This window comes from Stegodyphus dumicola, chromosome 4, assembly GCF_044657685.1.
Source record: "Stegodyphus dumicola isolate Sdum_Otavi_A_Nest chromosome 4, ASM4465768v1".
NCBI classification, from domain to species: Eukaryota; Metazoa; Arthropoda; class Arachnida; order Araneae; family Eresidae; genus Stegodyphus; species Stegodyphus dumicola.
Window position 1 is genome coordinate 59,628,542 of NC_140771.1, and position 20,329 is coordinate 59,648,870.

Here is a 20,329-nt window from a genome sequence, read left to right on the forward strand (position 1 = left end):
GTAAGTTTAATAACTGGTGGATATTGTTATAGAAATACTATTAAGAACAGCAAAAGATAATTATTACAGTACAAAGTCCGTAATCCGGACTTCGGTGATTTTGGATTAGGGTTTTTTCCGGATTATAGATCATCAATTTAAATCTGGTAAGATGGCATGCAGAAATTATACAATTAAAAATATGAAACCATAATTTATGAAATAAAGAGCAATTATGATAATCTAAAGAGCATAAAAAAAACACACACAAAAAAAAGGCTTAATATTTATTTGTTTATCTTATTAAACATTTCCTTCAATGTAAGTTGTTTAAGTTGCTTTGTTTTTTGTGCTAATACTTTCTCTTTAATTCTATAAACAGACTTTCAATGCGACTTCAATTAAACATTTCTTTCAATGCGAGTTGTTTGATTTGTTTTCTCTGCTAATACTATAGACATATAATTCCTTGTTCAGTTACAAAGTTCCACTGTTCAAGTCCTGTAATTGCTGTGGCGAGAATATCGACTAACTTGTCAATCGAAATTATGCCTAAATGGGCTAACATGGCACTGAAATTGCATGGTATGGCTTTAATAGAAAAATACCTTTTAATGTAAATAACCATTTTATTCTAATTATGATACATCATCTATGAAATGCTGTCATTTTTTCTGCATAAATTTTAATCTGTTGATTTTTTTTCCCCGTTTATTGATGTGTTTTTAATCTTTTTTCTTTTTTGTTTATTGAAAGAATAATTTTTTTTTCTAATTTATCATAAAGTAAAAATAGCTGTCATTTTAGTATAAATATATTGTCTGAGTTTTACTTCATTGAATTATTAAAATTGCACTATATGTAAATAAAATCACACATGCTGAAGTATTCTTTTTCTTACTAAATTTAAGCAGTTGTGTTTTTATTTATCTTCTCTTATTGTTATTCTTTTGTGATGATTGTTTTTAGCAGTTTGTTATATTAAAAACATTAATTTATTTTTCCTTGTGTAATATTTGCTTATGTGAAAATTTTCATAAATTATAAATAGATTTATGTTGCTAATTTTAGGTCACCTCAAAGTTAAATTCTGGCGGTGTAGGATCTGTAAGTAAACTTGGGAAAGAGTGCAAAAGTCAGTTTAATTCATCGAATGATTTTATTCAGTCAGCCACATTATCCCCAAAAGATAGCTGTTTAGGAATATTTGATGATGTACTAAACTCAAAAACTGATCCACCTTTTCTTAGTTGGGAAGGTCGTATGGTGTAAGTTACATTTCATTAACATGTGACTTTATATGAAAAGTGTATAATTATAGATGGTATTTTAATGTGATTGTTTATGAATTATTTGGTATTCAGATTCAATTAAAGATCTGTAAACATTTCCAAGAAAAATGAAAGTGATATAGATGTTACAATACCTTGTGATGAAAGCAAAGCGAACATATTTGGGTGTTTTTCCTGTTTATGGGACAAGCAAGAATTATAAACTTTTCAGATGCTGAAGCAGATGAATTGACTGCTGTTGGATAATAACACTTGCAAGTTAATTACAAATATAACATTATTGATCCTGAGCTGGGATATCATATGTAGAATAGTGAAATAAACATCAGCTTTGTACCGGTTGCCTACATGTACAATGCCTGTTTTATCAAATTTATGTGGTAGCAATTTCACGAAAAGATATACAGTCAAAAGTCGTTAATCTGGACTCATCGGGACTTCGGCGATTCCGGATTATCGATTGTTCCGGATTATAGATCATCAGTTTAAATCTAGTAAGATGGCATGCAGAAATTATAAAATTAAAAATATGAAACCATAATTTATAAAATAAAGAACAATTATGATCTAAAGGGTATCAAAATTTACAAAAAAAAAAAAAAAAAAAAAAAAAAGCTTAATATTTATTTGTTTACTTTATTAAACATTTCTTTCAATGTAAACTGTTTAAGTTGCTTTGTTTTATGTGATAGTACTTTCTCTTTAATTCTATAAACAGACATAATTTCTTGTTCAGTTACAAAGTTCCGCTGTTCAAGTCCTATAATTGCTGTGTCGAGAATACCGACTAATTTGTCAATCAAAATTTTTTTGTTTTCAATAACTCTCCGTCACTTTCTATTGGAAGCGTGCATGGGTAAACGCTTTACGTACATGCGTAGCGGACGCATGCATTAAACGCGCATGCGTAAGCTTGTGGCTTTGAGGTCCGGATTATAGGTCATTCTGGATAATTGACGTCCGGATTACAGACTTTGTACTGTATAAGTAAAAATCTTAAGCAAGATTTGGCATTGCTTTTTTGCAATCAGTTGGTCAGTATTTTCAATTACAAATAGCAGAACAACTTGCACACAGCTTTCTGACAACACATGGATAAGCCTCGATTGGTTGTCACTTTTATTTATATTCATTTCGGAAAATAACTGCTCACAAATATAGGTACTTCTCAAAAGTGCCATGATTTGTATTGCATGGATGACTAATCGAGAAAATATTTTGAAAATTGCTATTTTGCTGAAAACTTTTGGATATTCGCATTCTGAAATTTATTTCTCAAATCAGTGCTGTTTTGTAAATATAACAATTCCATTTGTAACTCGTAAGGATCTCTTTCCATACCTATATTAAGCACCGAAAAAGATACTAACAACATTTTTTTTTATCTAAACATTTTAAATCATGATTCAGAAAACATTGTTGTTAATTTATATATTCACCTGGCATATTTTTGTGTTTTTGAAAGAGTTTCTTTTTTTTTTTTTTTAATTGAAAATGTAGTATATTATTTGACAACAAATGTTTGTTCCAAATTTTCAATCCACTTTCAAAGGCATTCAGACACCGAGTCACATTCATGAATAAGGCACAATCACACATTTGATCTTTATTTTTGAATTAGGGAAATGGATAATCTTTTATTTTCACAAATAACTGAATTTAACTTTTAAAGGTATATATATTCTTTTTAGCAAAGCACCTTCACACAACCAGCGTAATTCTGTGATATACATTACATTACCATATTCACTTTATAAATCTTTTTAAAATTCTTTAAATTAGTGATGATTCAGTGCTTAAATTGCGCCGGAGCCTGGCTCCGGTACTTCTCAATTTTAAAGATAAATTACAATTTTAGCCGAAGTGCACCGGAGCCCCAAATAAGATGAGCTCCGGTACTTCTTTTTATAATTTCTTGCCATGCCATCGTATCTAGTGTATTGTTATCGATGCTTACAGTTAGTTATTCTCGCAGGAAGGAAAATTTGTGTTATTAAATGTGCATTAAGTGACAGCGAGTACAGTAAGAGTGAAATACTGAGATAAACTGCTCAAGCATGTCCTATATATCGTTTTCCCACAGTATCCACTAATGGGGGGGTAAGCGTAACCAGCAACTTTACATTCATCCTTAGGAGTCAGATTCAGGACTCATTTTCCCCCTGACACACATCTGCTTGATGGGCATAATTATATCAGCAGAGAGCCATGGTCAAAGAAAACGTTCTCTCTCACCAAGATTCCCCTCATTTTTTGTTTCCACCCACTCATACCCTCATTCTGTTTCACCCTAGAATTTTCATCAGCTATACTTTAAGTATATTTAATTTTGATGATGATAAAAGAACTCCCCGCCTATGATCAGAGCTTAAATTGGGCCGGAACCCACCGGATATCGGCTCCGGTGCTTCTTAGTTTTTATAATCAATCATAATTCTAAGCCGAAAATTTTATTTTAATAATAAATTATATTAAAAATCGCTTATTAAATTTCAATTTATCTCTTTACATTTTATTTAATTACTTCAACCTTTAATTATTTTAACAAATAATAATTCATTATCTAATAATTATCAATTAAATTATAATTAATTATATAATAATTATTGATGCAATAACAATTTATAAACATTAATTAATTTGATAATAATTAACTATTTAATTTAAAAATTATTAATGAGTTTAATAGTCATTTTATTTATTTATTTACTCTTGTTCCTCTTTGCTGACAGTCTTCCATAGGGCTCCGGTACTTCTAATCTTAGAAATTAAGCCCTGATAATACTTAAGATAAATCATAAGTTTTATTATAGGCACAGTGACATTTGGCAGTTTTTGCATAAAAATTCTGTCTATGAATTTGCAATGATTAATAAATATTTCTTTGTCAAGTTTGTAATATCATTCATTACATAGCATTTCAATGACTATTTCATGGTTGCCATTGCTCATGCTCTATTGGTTGACATGCCAACAATCTTTTTCAATGGATTTGAAAAATTCCCCAACCGTGATTTCAGTTTTTATACAGATCTTTACCTGATGTAGTTTACGTCACTGACCTCAATGAACACAGTTCTTCAGGTATATTGGAATTGTATCCTATTACAAATATCACTAGGTGTAATGTCTCATTCTCAAGTACCAAGGAACACTTTCAATTTTTTATTGCTTTCACTTAAATTTGCAGCAATAAAACTAATTTTAAAAATAATGTCTTTTTTATAAGGAAAAGAAATTTTTGCAACAGCAGTTAAACATTCCTTAATCATATCTCTATCAGCAAATGGTTCACCTCACAGTGCCACTTAATATTATATCTTTTTTAACACATATACTGGATCCCCTTTGTCTTGTACAAGAGTGAAAAAAAATCCAATTGGTATTTTTAATTTAAACTTTTATTTCATACCTACCCTTTCAGTTTTTTGTTTGTTTCAAGAGCATTTTTTTTTTTTTCAACTGAAAGAGAAAGCAAGCGTTTATTAAAAAAAAAGCAAAAAAAATTAATTTTCAGTTTAAGAATGCTACCTGCATAATTTTTATACATTGGATAAGTGCTAAATGATGATTACAAGATGTACAAAAACATTGTTTATTCTACATTGCTACTCTAATATTCTAAATTAGTTATGATTAATAATAATAATAGATACAGTTACATAAACACTGCTCGACACTGAAAATGCAACACCAAGGAGTGGTCAGAAATTTATGCAAATTTTAGAGTAGACGCACATCACTGAGTTATGGAAATGATGTGAAATGCGCAGCTCTCCGACACAGAAATAAATTCGTGAAGTAAGATATAAGGGAAGGAACGTGCAGAATGGGCAATATTCGTGTTGTTATTTCTGCCAACCGAATTATGGAAGAAAGTTGGTTTTTGTCCCGGAGGATACGTGTAATAGAAAATGACCAGGCAGCTGTCAATGAAGACACTTCCAGCAGATAGACGATTTTACGAGGGGTATGATGATCGGACTGAGAAGGGCAGCTTGGTCCTTACCTCAAATCGCAGCTGATACCCACATGGATACGAGCACGGTGCATCGGCTATGGCGAATATGGCTGGAACAAGGAAATGTGGGAAGAAGGAGGGGTGCAGGTGCAGCCAGAGTGACGTCAGCACACGCGGATTGACACATTCGCCGACGAGGTGTGGTGGTCCCGCAAGTCACTTGTATCGCAATTCTGCAGCATGTGCAAGATACCCTGGATGTTCCCGTGTCGACCAAAACCATTTCCTGTCGATTGGTTGAACGTGGCCTGCACTCACAGCGTCCGTTAAGAAGACTGCCACTAACGCCAACGTTTAGAATGGTGGCGGACTGGAACGATGTGGATGACAGAATGGCGAAACGTCGTGTTCTCAGATGAGTCACGCTTCTGTTTATAAAGTGACAGTCGCCGCATACATGTGTGGCGTCAGCGTGCAGACAGACCTAATCCGGCAGTAACTGTAGAATGCCACAACCTGGCATAATGGTTTGAGGCTCTATTGCCTACGATTCCAGGTCACTTCTAGGTCGTATTCAGGGCACAATGACGGCCCAACGATACTTGGGTAATTTACTGCGGCCGGTGGCAATCCCCTACCTTCAGGGACTGCCTAATGCAATTTTTCAGCAGGATTATGCCCGACCACACAGTGCTCGCATCTGCCAACATGCTCTGCAAGGTATACAGATGCTTCCCTGGCTACTGTACTCGCCTGACCTGTCACCAATCGAACTTGTGTGGGATGTGATTGGATGCCATTTGTAGATTCTGCCCCTGCCTCGTTCAGAAGACGAACTGTGGCAAATTGTTGAAAGGGAATGGAGAGCCATCCCTCAGGACACCATTCACACTCTTATTGACTCTATGCCTAGACGTGTTTCTTTGTGCATCGCAGTCCGCGGTGGTCCTACATCCTACTGAGCCGACGTCGTTCTCGCTCTGTATTCTGACTATCATTTTGAAATAAAGATCACTTATTGCTGCTTGCTGTCTCTGTCTTTTTTCCAAACTTCATCACTTTCTGACCACTCCTTCTTGGTGTTGCATTTTCAATGTCGAGCAGTGTATAACCTCTTAGAAAATACTTAATCTTATCTTAGAACTTAATAAAATTGAATCTGTTTGTTGGGGATCTAGCTAAGAATGACTTGTCTCATTTCCCCGAGGTTAAATTCAATACCCTCAGTAAATGAACAGAAGCTTAAGAATTATGAAGATGGCTTGAAAAAACTGCATTTTGAGTTCGAACGCAGATTTCAGTGCCATTCAAACAGAACTGGATATTTTTACCATGGCTTTCAACGTAAATTGTGAAGCAGTGAGGTCATATTTGCAGCTTGAATTAATTGATTTGCAATCTAACAATCATCTCAAGCAGTTGTTTCTAAATATGCCAAAGTTTTGAGTTTTACAAATCATTATCGAAAATAAGTATCCCAAATTTAATATCTCATGCCCAGAAAATCAGTGCTACGTTTGCTTCATCTTATATATGTGAACAAGTGTTTTCAACTATAAACCTTAGAAAGAATTATTTCAGAAGTAGACTGACAAATGAGCATTTAGCCTTGTTCCTCAGAATCAGTACATCTCATTTCGAACCTCAATATAAGGTACTTTTATGAAATCACAATTTCATTCATTTCATTAACATATTTAACTTGTAATACTTGTATATTGTTTTTAAAGTTTTAGAAAAATTTATCTTGGCCCACCAAACATTTTTCTTTCAATTTTTGGCCCGCGACTGAGAAAGTCCGCCCATCCCTGCTCTAGCCCATACAGCGATGTTCTTCTGCATGTCAGACCATACAAAACGCTGTTGAATTAACATGCGGAAAGCTCCGATACCAAGATGGGATAAATTGTGAAGGTTGCTAAAAATACCATGTTGAAATTTCAGTGGACTGTGTAGGGCCGCACAACACTGTCTTGCACATCGCAGTACAGTGAAAGATTTGGTTCCAGCTGCACAGGTAATAAATTAAGTCCATGTGAAGCTCTGTTAGACAAAAGATTTTGTAATTCTGAGTCTTATTTCTGACACTCTGCAATGGCGAAGAAATCTGTTGCTGAAAGCAACTGAACCTCTTCAATTCTGCGCAGAGCATTTTTGACCATATTTTGAGATCCTTTTACATGCCTAATATCAGTTGTAAACTGCGCTATATAAACGAGGTGACACATTTGTCTACGAGAGACCCTGTCAGGCTTTTGTTGGAAGGCAAAAATCAGAGGCTCGTGGTCGGTATAGACAGAATACACTTAACCTTCCACCATATGACAAAAATGTTTAACTGCCTCATATGCACAAAGTTCGTGGGCATACATGATATATTTTGATTGTGCTGCAAAAAACTTTTTTGAGAAGAATGCCAGTGGCTTCCATGCTCCGTCTATAAGCTGTTGTGAAACTGCACCCATGGCTTAATTAGATCAGTCAACCATTAATGTTATTATTATTATTATTATAAGGGCACAGCCCCAACGGATGCTTAGAAGGGTAACTAAGAGCTGTTGCCGATGCTAGGTCCTCCTTAGATTGTACAAAGTCTGTGCGAGATCCGGCCGATCAAATAATTGGCTGTGCATCTTTCTTTTAGCTGCCGATTAAATATGTATGCAAAGGAGCCTGCTTTGCAGCAGCATGAGGGAGGAAGAGATGGTGAAAGTTCATACAGTGGCTAGGCTCCACTGTATGATGGTCTAACACACATAGAGATGGTTGATTTTAAATAATAAACATTTACATACAATTACCACATAACTACTCATTACATTAGCATCAGAGGCCAAAATAGGACTGAGCATGATGGCGACAGATTTTAGTGCGTCCCGAAAATCTCCGTTATAGTTACAGCTACAAATTCGGGCACATGGTTGGCGAGTAACAAAAACGAGTTCACTTTGACCCAGATGTCGGAAGAAAAACGGAAAAAAATTGCTGAGTATCAGAATGCAATGAAGAAAAAGAAAGTTAGAGGAAGACTAATAAACCAGAACTTTAAAATTACTCAGTTTTTCCAAAACCCAGGAAATACCCAAGCTGACACTACTAGCACTTAGTCGTCTATCAACGTCTCTGCTACCATTGAAATACCAAACAAACTTAACAATCAGAAAGAGTTAGAAAGTGTTTTCACATGAGAAGGTAAACAGCTTTCGAGTAATTATGCTCAGATCGTTGCTTTTCGAATTAAAAAGTTTACCTAAGTTTAAGATAATATGTACTTGCACTTAACTTTTTTAATGTAGAAAAACAATAAGAACAAGCAATCACAAAAATGATAAATGTTGTAAAAATTACTTCTATTGCAACAGTAGACACAAAATAAGGATTAAGAAATTTGTCAAATGTGTCTACCCTTACATACGCATCGGCATCCCGCATTTTCACGTTCAAATAAGACAGAAGAGAACACCAGAGACGATCTCCTGCCCTGGTTATAACTTTTAGTCAAATAAGACAGTATGCTAGCAGGAAGGGGCTTTCATACCTGGCAAGCTCGAAACTGCCTTAACACAATTTAAATGCCCCAAGCCTTAGAGGCGATACAAGAAGCCGCTAACCTATCGGTCGAGCCGACGAGCTAAGACTGAGTCGACAGGAACACTTAGCAACTCGCATTCCACGTCCAAATTCTGAAGGGATGGTAAAAACACCTGCCATCAACAGGGCCACGACGCCAGACAGCAGCACGAAGTCATTTAAACACTGTCAGACAGACCGGGCCACCAATCCGGCCTCCTAACACTATGTTTTGGTATGCAGGTGTCGGCTTTAGGTGCCTCCAGGGGGAAACCATTGGATGGATATTAATATGCAGTTTTGAGGCTCCAGGTGCCCACTGAAAACCTCAAGTGTTTAAAGGCTCGCTGAATTTGCTAACTCCACTAAAGGGGGTGTTTCCCCAGGACAAGCATGTCTCGAGTATATAGCTCAACTACAACCTGATAAGAACACCATATAGTCCTGCCAAGCCTGAAATAGCCATCAATAGCTACGACTCCAGTCCTGGGAAGGCTGATTTTAAACACCCATGGCTGAGACTGCGTTCCAAACATCAATTCTGAAGGTGACTCAATTTCAGCTGAAATAACAGAGTAACAATATTCCACTAATACTAAATATGGATCCTTGTTGTCAACTGCAGCTTTTTCTAACATTCGCTTGACAGTCTGAATGTGTCTTTCAATCATTCCATTTGATTATGGATAATTTAGAATTGAAGTTCTGGTTTCAAAATTCCATCTTGATCCATCCCGAAACTAATGGAATTACTAAATTAATTAGATCAATTTCTATCTGAAGGAACAGTGTATCTCTACATTATTTAAGAAAATTTTTTCTCTCTCTCTCCAAAAACCCAGAAGTTGTAACTTCTGCGCATTTGTTTGAAACATTTAATAAAAAAAGTTCAAAATCAAATGGAATACATTTTGACAGATTTCCTATAGAAGAATAAAGGTTAGTACAGTCAAAAGTCGTTAATCCGGACTCGTCGGGACTTCGGTGATTCCGGATCATAGATCATCAGTTTAAATCTGGTAAAATGGCATGCACAAATTATAAAATTAAAAATATGAAACCGTAATTTATGAAATAAAGAACAATTATGATCTAAAGGGTATCAAATTTTATATAAAAAAAGCTTAATATTTATTTGTTTACTTTATTAAATATTTATTTTAATGTAAGTTGTTTAGGTTGCTTCGTTTTATGTGATAATACTTTCGCTTTAATTCTTGTTCAGTTACAAAGTTCCGCTGTTCAAGTCCTATAATTGCTGTGTCGAGAATACAGACTAATTTGTCAATCGAAATTTTTTCGTTTTCAATAACCTCTGTGTCACTTTCTTCGCTATCGGAAGCGAATTATAATGACGAGGAATTTGGTTTAAATCATATAAAAGACGGAGTACATCGAGATGAAATACTACATTTAGTAAAGAATTATAAGCCAAATAAAATAAAAACATCTGCTCTGAAGATAAGGATAGTGCTGACAGATCAACTTCCAATTTATTGCGCGCCGAGGCGTTCAGTCTCAGTCTTTACATTAATTTATACCCGAGTCAAATACTTTTCCACTGCAGTTCTCAGATGCATTTCTGTTTTGCATAAAACAGTCTGAAGATCAGTCCTTTTAGACTTTTCATCCACAGAAAGATTGGAAACAGTTTTTTCACCACTTTGTAGTTCATTCGCAGCATGCCTACAGTTTACCTTGGAATTTTTAGTAGATGGTACATGCTTATTTTCCTCCGTTTCCTGGGAACCAGTTTCGATGTCTGCACCAGGGTCGCGAATAGAATCCGATCCTTTACAACCAGAAGTATCCGGCTTTAGAATCAAGTCCTTGTCTGTAAAATCTGCACTATGAGACAGACACACAGTTTGCGAGGTGAGTGAATTTTCTTGCAATACTGGAGCACACTGCTTAAGCTGTACATCAGCTTCTCCCATCTCTGCATCACATGCACTTTCAGATGGTTCAACACTTGCTGACTGCGTTTTCATAACTTCACTATCAGTTTCTACGAACTTGACAGTCGCATTTTCACTTTCTTCTATCTCTACTTCAGGCACGTGAGAATCAAAATCTCCCTTCCCGTCTTTTATTTCTTCATGTTTTTGTTCTTTTTCTTTAATCCCGTTAGATATTTCATCGATCATTTCTTGATCTTCCTCAGACAGTTCATTAGCTACTTCCTTCATTTCTTCATTCTTTGATTCTTCAGATACCATTTCTATCACTTGCATATCGTCTTTTATGGCTCCAGTTTCTTCTGCAAGCTCCACTTTCAGCTGTTGGAGCTGCTCTTGCACCTTTTCTTGGCCGACATTTATTTCTTCCCGCCAGACTATCTTATCTTCCAGTCCCACTTTCATCTCTTTCAATGCGGCTTTGATCTCAGCTGTCATCTCTTTATATCCAGATTTTATCACTTCATGTCCAGCTTTCAACTCGGCTAAAAGGACCATCAAAGTCTTCGTTTCTTCCACCATGGCTTTCCTCTGCAGGCAGGTCACTGGCATTCACTCGCAAATCCCACTTCTGACACCAGTTTTTGCATTTTTCTTTTCCGAAACCGGTTGTTACGTTATTTTCTTCCTTCACGTTCATACGGGATTTGTGTGGATTTGGAGTGAATAACGAGGACACTTGATGAAGTATCGAAACACACTTTATTTAGCCAATATTAATCAGGACAGCTCCAAAGTCCCGTTTTACAGTCATCGAAGATCTACTATTCACTCGCTGGAACAATCAGCGACAGAGCCTCCAGGTTTTCAGGCTATCACGGTGGAGACAGCTTCACGGCAAAGCACTAGAATACAGCTCCCGACTCTGCTTGGTCGTTTTTGGAATTCCACGTACTCTCGAGTCTCTCCACTCAACGACACACAGAGCACAGCTCCCGACTCTTCGGTTCAGTCATTCCCGGAGGTCAACATGCTCTTTCGATGATGCACTAACCGTGATACACTACGAGACTCTTTCGGTGCACTTGATGACACACTCAGGACTTGCTGCCCGGCTGTCAACTCGTTAGACGAGACACTAACTCGATACTATCTCGCACTCACTACCTGACTGCGGACCAGCAGGGTTTATATAGCTTTCAGCTTGTGTTCGAGAACATTCTGGGCTAAACCGGTAAGAATTCGTTCCAAAAGGATCTTCATCCGTTCATGGCGTATCACCAATTTTGTTGCCAAATGGGCAATTTCTCGCCAAATGTGGCAACCATGCCTTCCATTGCCATTTTATGGCAACCTTAAGCCTGCTTTGCGTGGAAGACATCTTACCGCGCCTGTACATTTCGTATAAAATTAAGCATTTCAGTAATGTCTTTTTATTTAATTTATATAGTAATTTTTTAATGAAAAATGTACTGGGTTTAAAAATGGTTTTAAATACTGAATCATTTAACACTTTACACTTTTAGTCACATTTTGCAGCTTATTTATTTGCTATAAAAAATTACTAAGTCATTCTCTAAGATCATTTTAGGTATTAGATTCTAGAATTACTGACAATAAAACAAGAAAATGCTTGCATCAGAGTGATAAATGATCAGTTGATTATGTATAAATATAGCAAAAGAGGTTGCCAAAGATTTGCATTTTGATGGAAGTGATGAATATAAATATCTGATGAGTGATCATCATTTTAATAGTAATATATCATTCCCTCATTTTGTCGATAGCTAATATTTTAGAGGATTTCAGAGAAACTATTTGGATCACTTTACTTTCTGATCAGTAGGTGCATTTTGAGGAAAATTTTCATAACTTTTTGAGCAATTTTATTCTTAAAAAATCTCTTTCTTGAAAGTGCCAGTTTTGAGACAACAAGTAATTAATAATTTTTTTTTAACAAATACATTGGTAAAAGTTGGAAAATTTGCATTAAAGTGTTAAATGATTCAGCATTTAAAACCATTTTTACACTACATAAATCAAATAACAAATATTACTGAAATGCTTATTTTTAATGCAAGTCACCTCTGTATGATAAAATGCAGCTGATAAAATGCTTAGTGTAAATCATATAAATTTTTCTGCAGTGTATGGTAAATCAATAGATTTAACGGACACACAGGCATATATAAACCATGCCATGAAGGATAAAATTATTCCCACATTTAAATATAAAATAGCCACATTTCTAATCTGCTTACAATTAACAAAAGTGTAAAATAATCAAGTACTAACCTTTGCTCTTCTACAGGAAATCTGTAACACATATTCCATCTGATTTTGATAAAATCTTCCTCGTGCAACCTTTAAAGCTGCAGTATTGGACACCATTTTGGCCAAAGCTGATTCAAAGCTGTTGTGGAAAACGGAGCGAAACAAACTCAGATTGAGTATCCAGTGACTGGAAAGAAAAGGAGCATGCACAGTTTTACTGATTGTGTTTCACAGCGCCGCAGTTGCTTCGAATCACAAGTTTCTCCCAATGAAGTGACAATGTTTTACCATACTTATAGCTTTGGTACAGAGTCCAGCTGGTAAATGCAGACACATGTGGACTTGCATTATCTTGATGGAACATCACCTTTTTGTGCCGGAACTCAATTTCATGTTTTTCCTTCATAGCAGCATCGACACGGACTAGGATCTCGTTGTACACTTTACCGTTGAGGGTTTTACCTTTTTCCAGATAATTTTTGTGGATAATACCATGGCAATCCCACCAGATAAAAAGAAAGATATTTTTTTAGTCAAATTGCACTTTGTGACTCTGCTGACAGGCTCACCGGGTGCAGACAGACCCCCTTTTCGGTGTGTGTCGTTGAAGTTAATTCACATTTCATCACATGTGATGATCCGGTCCAGAACTTTGTACTTGCACTGATATTTGAGCAGATTAGTGCAGGCTTGAACACGCCTGTCCTTATCTGCTAGAATCAGCTCATGCGGCACCCAGGAGCTGAACTTTTACGTCAAGTTTATACGATGAATAGCACGACTAATAGACATTGCACTAATGTCTAACGCCTTAGCAAGCTCTTGAGTGGTTGCATACTGATCTTCTTCCACAATTTCTCACAGGTGAGCTTTTATCAACATCAGTATGGCAGCCACATGAAAGTATTAGCACAAAAAATGAAGCAACTTACATTGAAAGAAATGTTTAATAAAGTAAACAAATAAATATTAAGCGGCTAATCTTTGGATTATGGTAACAGGTAGTTTGGCGACATTTTGGTAAGGTGATAAAGGTTACTAGCTAGGGCTTTAGCAGTGTACATGGATAAAGTCAAGAGTGTGCGCAATGCCATTTTTGTGCAATTCTAGGATTTTTTTTAAGTGAAAATAGGTCGACGTGTACATGGATACAGTGTACGAGTAATTCTTAAAAAACGCGGCAAGCAGTGGGCAATTCTGCACTTTCTCCTAATTTCGCACCTAATCTTCGTCATGATTAAGCAGTTTTGTTCCATAAAAGTTCTAGCATAAGCGTAATTCGGATAGCAGATTGTTGGAAAAAATGCTAAAAAAAAAAAAAAAAAAAAAACCCTTTACTTTGTGAAAACAAAATGACATTCAAAAAAAAAAAAAAAAAATATAGTAGGTTGCTATAGCAGGGTTGGTCGCCAAATTTCCACAAAAAAATCGCCAAGTTACCATAATCCGAAGATTAACCTATTAAGCTTTTTATTTGTAAATTTTGATATCCTTTAGATCATAATTGCTCTTTATTTCTTAAATTACAGTTTCATATTTTTAATTGTATAATTTCTGCATGCCATCTTACCAGATTTAAATTGATGATCTATAATCTGGAAAAACCTCTAATCCGGAATCGACGTCCCGATGAATTCGGATTATGGACTTTGTACTGTATAATTAATTTCCACAATTTTATTACGATTAAGCACTTACCTTATTCTATGCATATTATACACTGCCCTCCAAAAGTTAAGCATGTTTTTTGTGTCCAGTTTGAGAATGAAGCAATACAGAAACAAGAAATTTACAGGACATGTTGCCACTGTCTTTCCACAATGTGGGATTGGTTGTATCTGGTGCGTTGTTCCCTTCAGATCAGTTGACCTTAATCACTCTCCAATATGAACCTGGATTCATCTGTGAAGAGAACAGACGCCCATTGTTGATTGGTCCAGGAGACGCATTCTCTTGTTCAACATAAACAGCCATCTCTGTGTCCTCAGGTCAACTGTAGTAGCTGAGATTCGGTTGATCTTTACAATATGGTTACTGGTAGTTTGGCGACATTTTGGAGGCGATAAAGGTTACTACCTGGGACTTATTTTAGATTTATTTAACTGGGACTTATTTTAGGTAATAATGTGAGCAGTACTCAGTTCCGATTACGCATTATTTTGTGTGGGGGAAATGAGAGATCATGGGATATGTCATGTGATATTAATGGACGAATTACGGTTCTTTAATCGGAAAAGGGGGGGAATTTGGACAAGTATCTGTGGATGTATATTATTTTGTATTAAGCTTCATTGTGTGTTGTGTGAATTAGGGTTGAATAATTTTGGGATTGTATAACGCTGTCTAAAGTGAATTGTAGATGTGATAAAGATAATTTTTTTTTTATCAAATTCGGAAAAAAAATCGTTCAGTAATTTTATTGAATCCATAATAAAAGTGTATCCACCATGTAAGGAAGATTCGGAAGAAGATTAGGTTAGTTAGACTTTGTTAAGAATGTGAGTAGTATTCAGTTCTGATTACGCATTATTTTGTGTGAGAGAAATGAGAGATCATGGGATATGTTATGTGATATTAATGGACGAATTATTGTTCTTTAATCGGGAAAAAATCTGGAAATTTTGTATTTGGCTTTATTCTGTGTTGTGTGAAATAGTGTTTATGAATTTTTGGATCCCATGGCCGTAACTAAAGTGAATTCGAAATGGGTATTTAGTGGTATTGAAAAGGATAGTAATAAATGTTTTTTAAGGTTGTGCGAGAGAGAAATAAAGATGTTTTATTATGTTATTTATTTTACCTGGTATCTTGCTTTGAAAGATAAGTATGATTTTAAAGATTCTGAAACAGAAGTAAGAAAAGTGTATCCGCCACGTAATCAAGATTCTGAAGAAGATTAGGTAAGTTAGTATTTTTAATTATTTGAGGATATTATTTTTATGCATTGTTCTAAATGTAAGGTGGAAAGGAATTTGGTATTATTGGGAAAATTGTTATTAGCAATGATTTAGTTTAAAGTAATTAGGATTGTAAGGTAATTTTTATTAATTTAATGTATGTGCTCATTTATATTTTAAGTAGTGTTTTTGAATTTAATTATATTTTAATGAAATGATAGTTATTTTGTGAATTTTATGTTTGTAGGAATTTGGTATACGTTTAAGCTGAAATAAACGTGCATGGAAATAATTTAAATATTTGATATTAAGTATTTGTAATGCTCGAGGTATGAATTCGTTGGTGACGTGTATAATGTAATAGATGATTTAGAGGTAAAAGTTTTTGGATATTTTATTTATTTTTTATGTGGAAATGTTCATATTTGTAAAGGGTAAATACTTTTTCGCGATCATGTAATTTCATATATGTTCTTTTTACCGGGTTTAAAGATTGAGAAAATTGTCATGTATTTTCGTGAAATTTTTTTAATTTATGAGAAAAAAGCAGTGTACATGGATATAGTGAAGAGTGTGCGCAATGCCATTTTTGTGCAATTCTGGGATGTTTTTTTAAGTAAAAATAAGTCGACGTGTACATGGTTTAAAGATATTTTAATGAAATGATAGTTATTTTGTGAATTTTATGCTTGTAGGAATTTGGTATACGTTTAAGTTGAAATAAACGTGCATGGAAATAATTTAAATATTTGATACTAAGTATTTGTGATGCTTGCGGTATGAATTCGTTGGTGACGTGTATAATGTAATAGATGATTTAGAGGTAAAAGTTTTTGGATATTTTATTTATTTTATATGTGGAAATGTTCATATTTGTAAAGGGTAAATACTTTTTCGCGATCATGTAATTTCATATATGTTCTTTTTACCGGGTTTAAAGATTGAGAAAATTGTCATGTATTTTCGTGAAATTTTTTTAATTTATGAGAAAAAAGCAGTGTACATGGATATAGTGAAGAGTGTGCGCAATGCCATTTTTGTGCAATTCTGGGATTTTTTTTAAGTAAAAATAAGTCGGCGTGTACATGGTTTATGTGTATGTGTTATTTTGAAAAATACGCAAGGAGAATGGTATTGTGCAGTTTTTCCTAATTTTGCAGTGAATATTTGTCATGATTAAGCAGTTTTGTTTGATAAAATTTCTAGCATAAGTGTAATTCGGCTAGTAGATTGTTGGAAGAAGTGTTCAGGAGATAAAAAGAAAAGAAACATGTTTTTACTTCGTGAAGACAAAATGGCAGCAGGGGAAAAAAAATAGAGGGTTGCTGTAGGAGAGTTGGTCGCCAAATTTTCGCCAAAAAATCGCCAAGTTACCATAATGTAAAGATCAACCCTGAGATTCTTATCCCTGCTGCCATGAGCTGAGGCACAGTAATGTTACTCAGTCTTCGGGTCGAAAGAGCTAAATAACAGTCTTCTGCAGGTGTTGTAACTCTATGTCTGCCTGGAAGGGTGCCTTTCAGACACAGAATCCTTGGATTCAAACTTATTCCACAGTCAGTGGGGGACATTGAGACATCTAGCAGCATCAGCTTGTGACATTCCCATTTCCATCCATTCGATCACCTGCCACCTCAACGAATCAGACAAACGACTTCTCTTGAATATCGACTCTCCAGGATATTGTTCACGAGACTGTAATAACAACTGAAGATCAACACTCGCGAACAAAAATTACAATTTTTGCATTTCTATAAACTGAAAGTGGTAGCTGCTGTTTTTGCATATATTTTCTTAAACTTCATTACTGTCATGCATATGAACTGTGAATGAAGAGCTTTGAAAAACATGCTGTTCCTTACTTAACTTTTGGAGGGCAGTATTTAAATTTACGTTAAACAAAGATCAGCTCAGAAGTCACCAAGAATGAAACATTCTATGGAGGTCTTGAAATGCCTTGCCCTGAAAGAATTAATGCTTAACACCCAATTCGTAAGTAGGCGCAATTTTACACAGATGAGTCCACAGTGATGATCTAATGTCTTCAGGTTTGGGGAGTTTATTCTAGCCATTTTCTTCTCTATGCCTCTGCTGGAAAAAACCGAAATGTATTTGATGGTGAGCTGGAGGCTCTTAAAACTGTCATGAAACAATTATTGACATTACATTATAAATTCAAAAATGCTGTCTTGCTAGCAGATTTGGTAAAAGTTTACAATTGGGTGCCCCTTGCTTATTGGCGATTCTTTTTTGACGCCAAGGTCAGCGCCAGGAAGTCACAATTTCAAGATGGCCGCTACACAAAACAAAAATAAGAAGTCGAAGAATTGCATAAGATCTGTGTCCATGTACACATCGATCTATTTTTACTTAAAAAAACATCCTAGAATTGCACAAACTAGGCATTGTGCACTGCCTTAAATATGTCCATGTACACATCAATCTATTTTCATTTCAATAAAATCGCGAAGCTAAAACAAAGTTAAAACTATCGTGGTAACCAGAAATGAGGTTTCATCACCAAATTTTTTTAAAAAATGTCTCCAATCGAAGGGGCACCCAATTCTACACTAAAGCCGCAGATTCAAGCCACTAGCTCTTTAGAAACTCCTATATCAACAGAATTTCTTCAGTGTCAAGAATTAATCCAAAGCCTATTGCAGAAAAATAAGAAAATTAGAATGCAACGGATTCCTGGACAAAGTGGCATCCAAGGAAATGAACAAGCAGATTTTCTCACATGAAAAAGTGCACCACTATGACAATCAACCCGCACTAATATGACAATACACTCAATAAAGGTAAATATAAAACAGTTTGTAAAACAAAGATATCAGCTGAAGTTGCTGAATGGCATTAAGACAAAACAATGAAAGGCTGAAGATCTATCTCGCTTGACTGCCTGAACATCCATGACGTAATGCTGTGGCCCTTTTTCGTCTATTTACAGGCCATGGTATGTTTGCTCAATCATTTTGCACACTCCGTGATCTTATGGGATCCATGAGTAGAGCCCACCTTCATTGCTGTGGAGTATTTTTTGGTTATGACTCTGAGAACACCCGATACTGGCGTGTCAGAGACTGTCTTAGGCAATGACTTTCAGTCAATTCTATTCTTAAATTCTTGTTGTATTTTGCCTTGCTATTTAGAAATAATAATAATAAAAGAGATCAGCTCAGAAACAGCATAATTCATTTTGGGTTAATCTTAGTATATGGTACACATGGAATCTAGTGACTTATTGTGATATTATGATAAGCAGTAAATGTGCTATTTATGATGTGCCGTAAATAAATTTTCGTGTTGCCGACAATTCTCAAAATCATGACAAGGCCGTATCAAATACTAGTATTTTACCCAAAACTCCTTCCATGTCTAATCTTTGGAATATGGTAACAGGTAGTTTGGCAACATTTTGGTAAGGCGATAAAAGTTACTAGCTAGGACTTTAGTAGTGTACATGGATAAAGTCAAGAGTGTGCGCAATGCCATTTTTGTGCAATTCTGGGATTTTTTTAAAGTGAAAATAGGTCGACGTATACATGGATGATACCGTGTATGTGCAATTCTTAAAAACGCGGCAAGCAGTTTGCGATTCTGCACTTAACTATAGTAGCTAACATCAATCCAAAATCTGATATGATATAACACATGACTGTTTTTCTTTCTATCTTCACACCGTTGTATTCTCGCTGTTTTTGCTGTTTGGCCACTATCAGACAATTATCGAAGAGCAAGAAAACTGTGTAACTTTACATAATTCATTAAAGTATCCAACATAAACGTACACGAATTACTTTCCGTGTTGTACAAACCACACAAAAAGGGAAATCGAAAATATTTTCATTATGAGATTCGGCTTTTCAACAGACAGGAAATTTTCTGCTACATTTCTTACGTAAATACGCATAATAACTACTTGGGGAATGCAACGAAATTATGGAGTTTTAAGAATGGTATTAGGAATTAGAAAAGATTAATATTTCCGGAAATTCTCGCAAAAAGACGCACTTACCCTGCACACATTCAATCCACCAACAGCTATCTACGAAGTTACGTCACATTATCACAACTGAAACCAAAATAATAATATAGACGGGAGAGTGTGTAGAAATTTTGGTTTCAATTTGTTCAATGCTGCCACTTCTAAAAAAAGAAAATTGAAATAAACTGAACCTTTTTTTTTTTTTTTTTGTTATGTTACTGTATTTTAAAAAGTTGCGCATGCTCAAGCATTTTAGTTGCTTAAGTATTTTTAAGTTAGATTGCAAAGAGACTGTTTGAAATCTAAAGCAAAAAAATATATATTTACGCAATTTTTGAAGATTATTTCCAAATTTTGGAAATTTGTAGAATGGCAGAATCTGCAGAATTTAGGTCCGAATCCAAGTACCATGTCACTAGGCGCAAGTGCCTGGTAGCTATTCTAACCTCAATGAGTAGTACCGTGATTAC

At 35.2% G+C, this 20,329-nt stretch overlaps 1 protein-coding gene across 4 annotated transcripts in view; it reads right to left on the reverse strand.

The window, feature by feature from the left end:
- Positions 1-20,015, reverse strand: part of LOC118186676 (uncharacterized) — a 66,187-nt gene extending 46,172 nt beyond the window's left edge. The window contains exon 1 of one of the 4 annotated variants that reach the window (XM_085814972.1): positions 19,890-20,015. In XM_085814972.1, the coding sequence (XP_085671098.1) occupies positions 19,890-19,900 (11 nt within the window). In that variant the 5' untranslated portion in view covers positions 19,901-20,015. Of the gene's footprint in view, positions 1-4,687; positions 4,837-12,995; positions 14,303-14,672; positions 15,967-19,889 lie in introns of those variants that run through there. The other 3 variants (XM_085814970.1, XM_085814971.1, XM_035356799.2) reach the window with 3 other exon arrangements.
- Between the last annotated feature and the right edge of the window lie 314 nt (positions 20,016-20,329).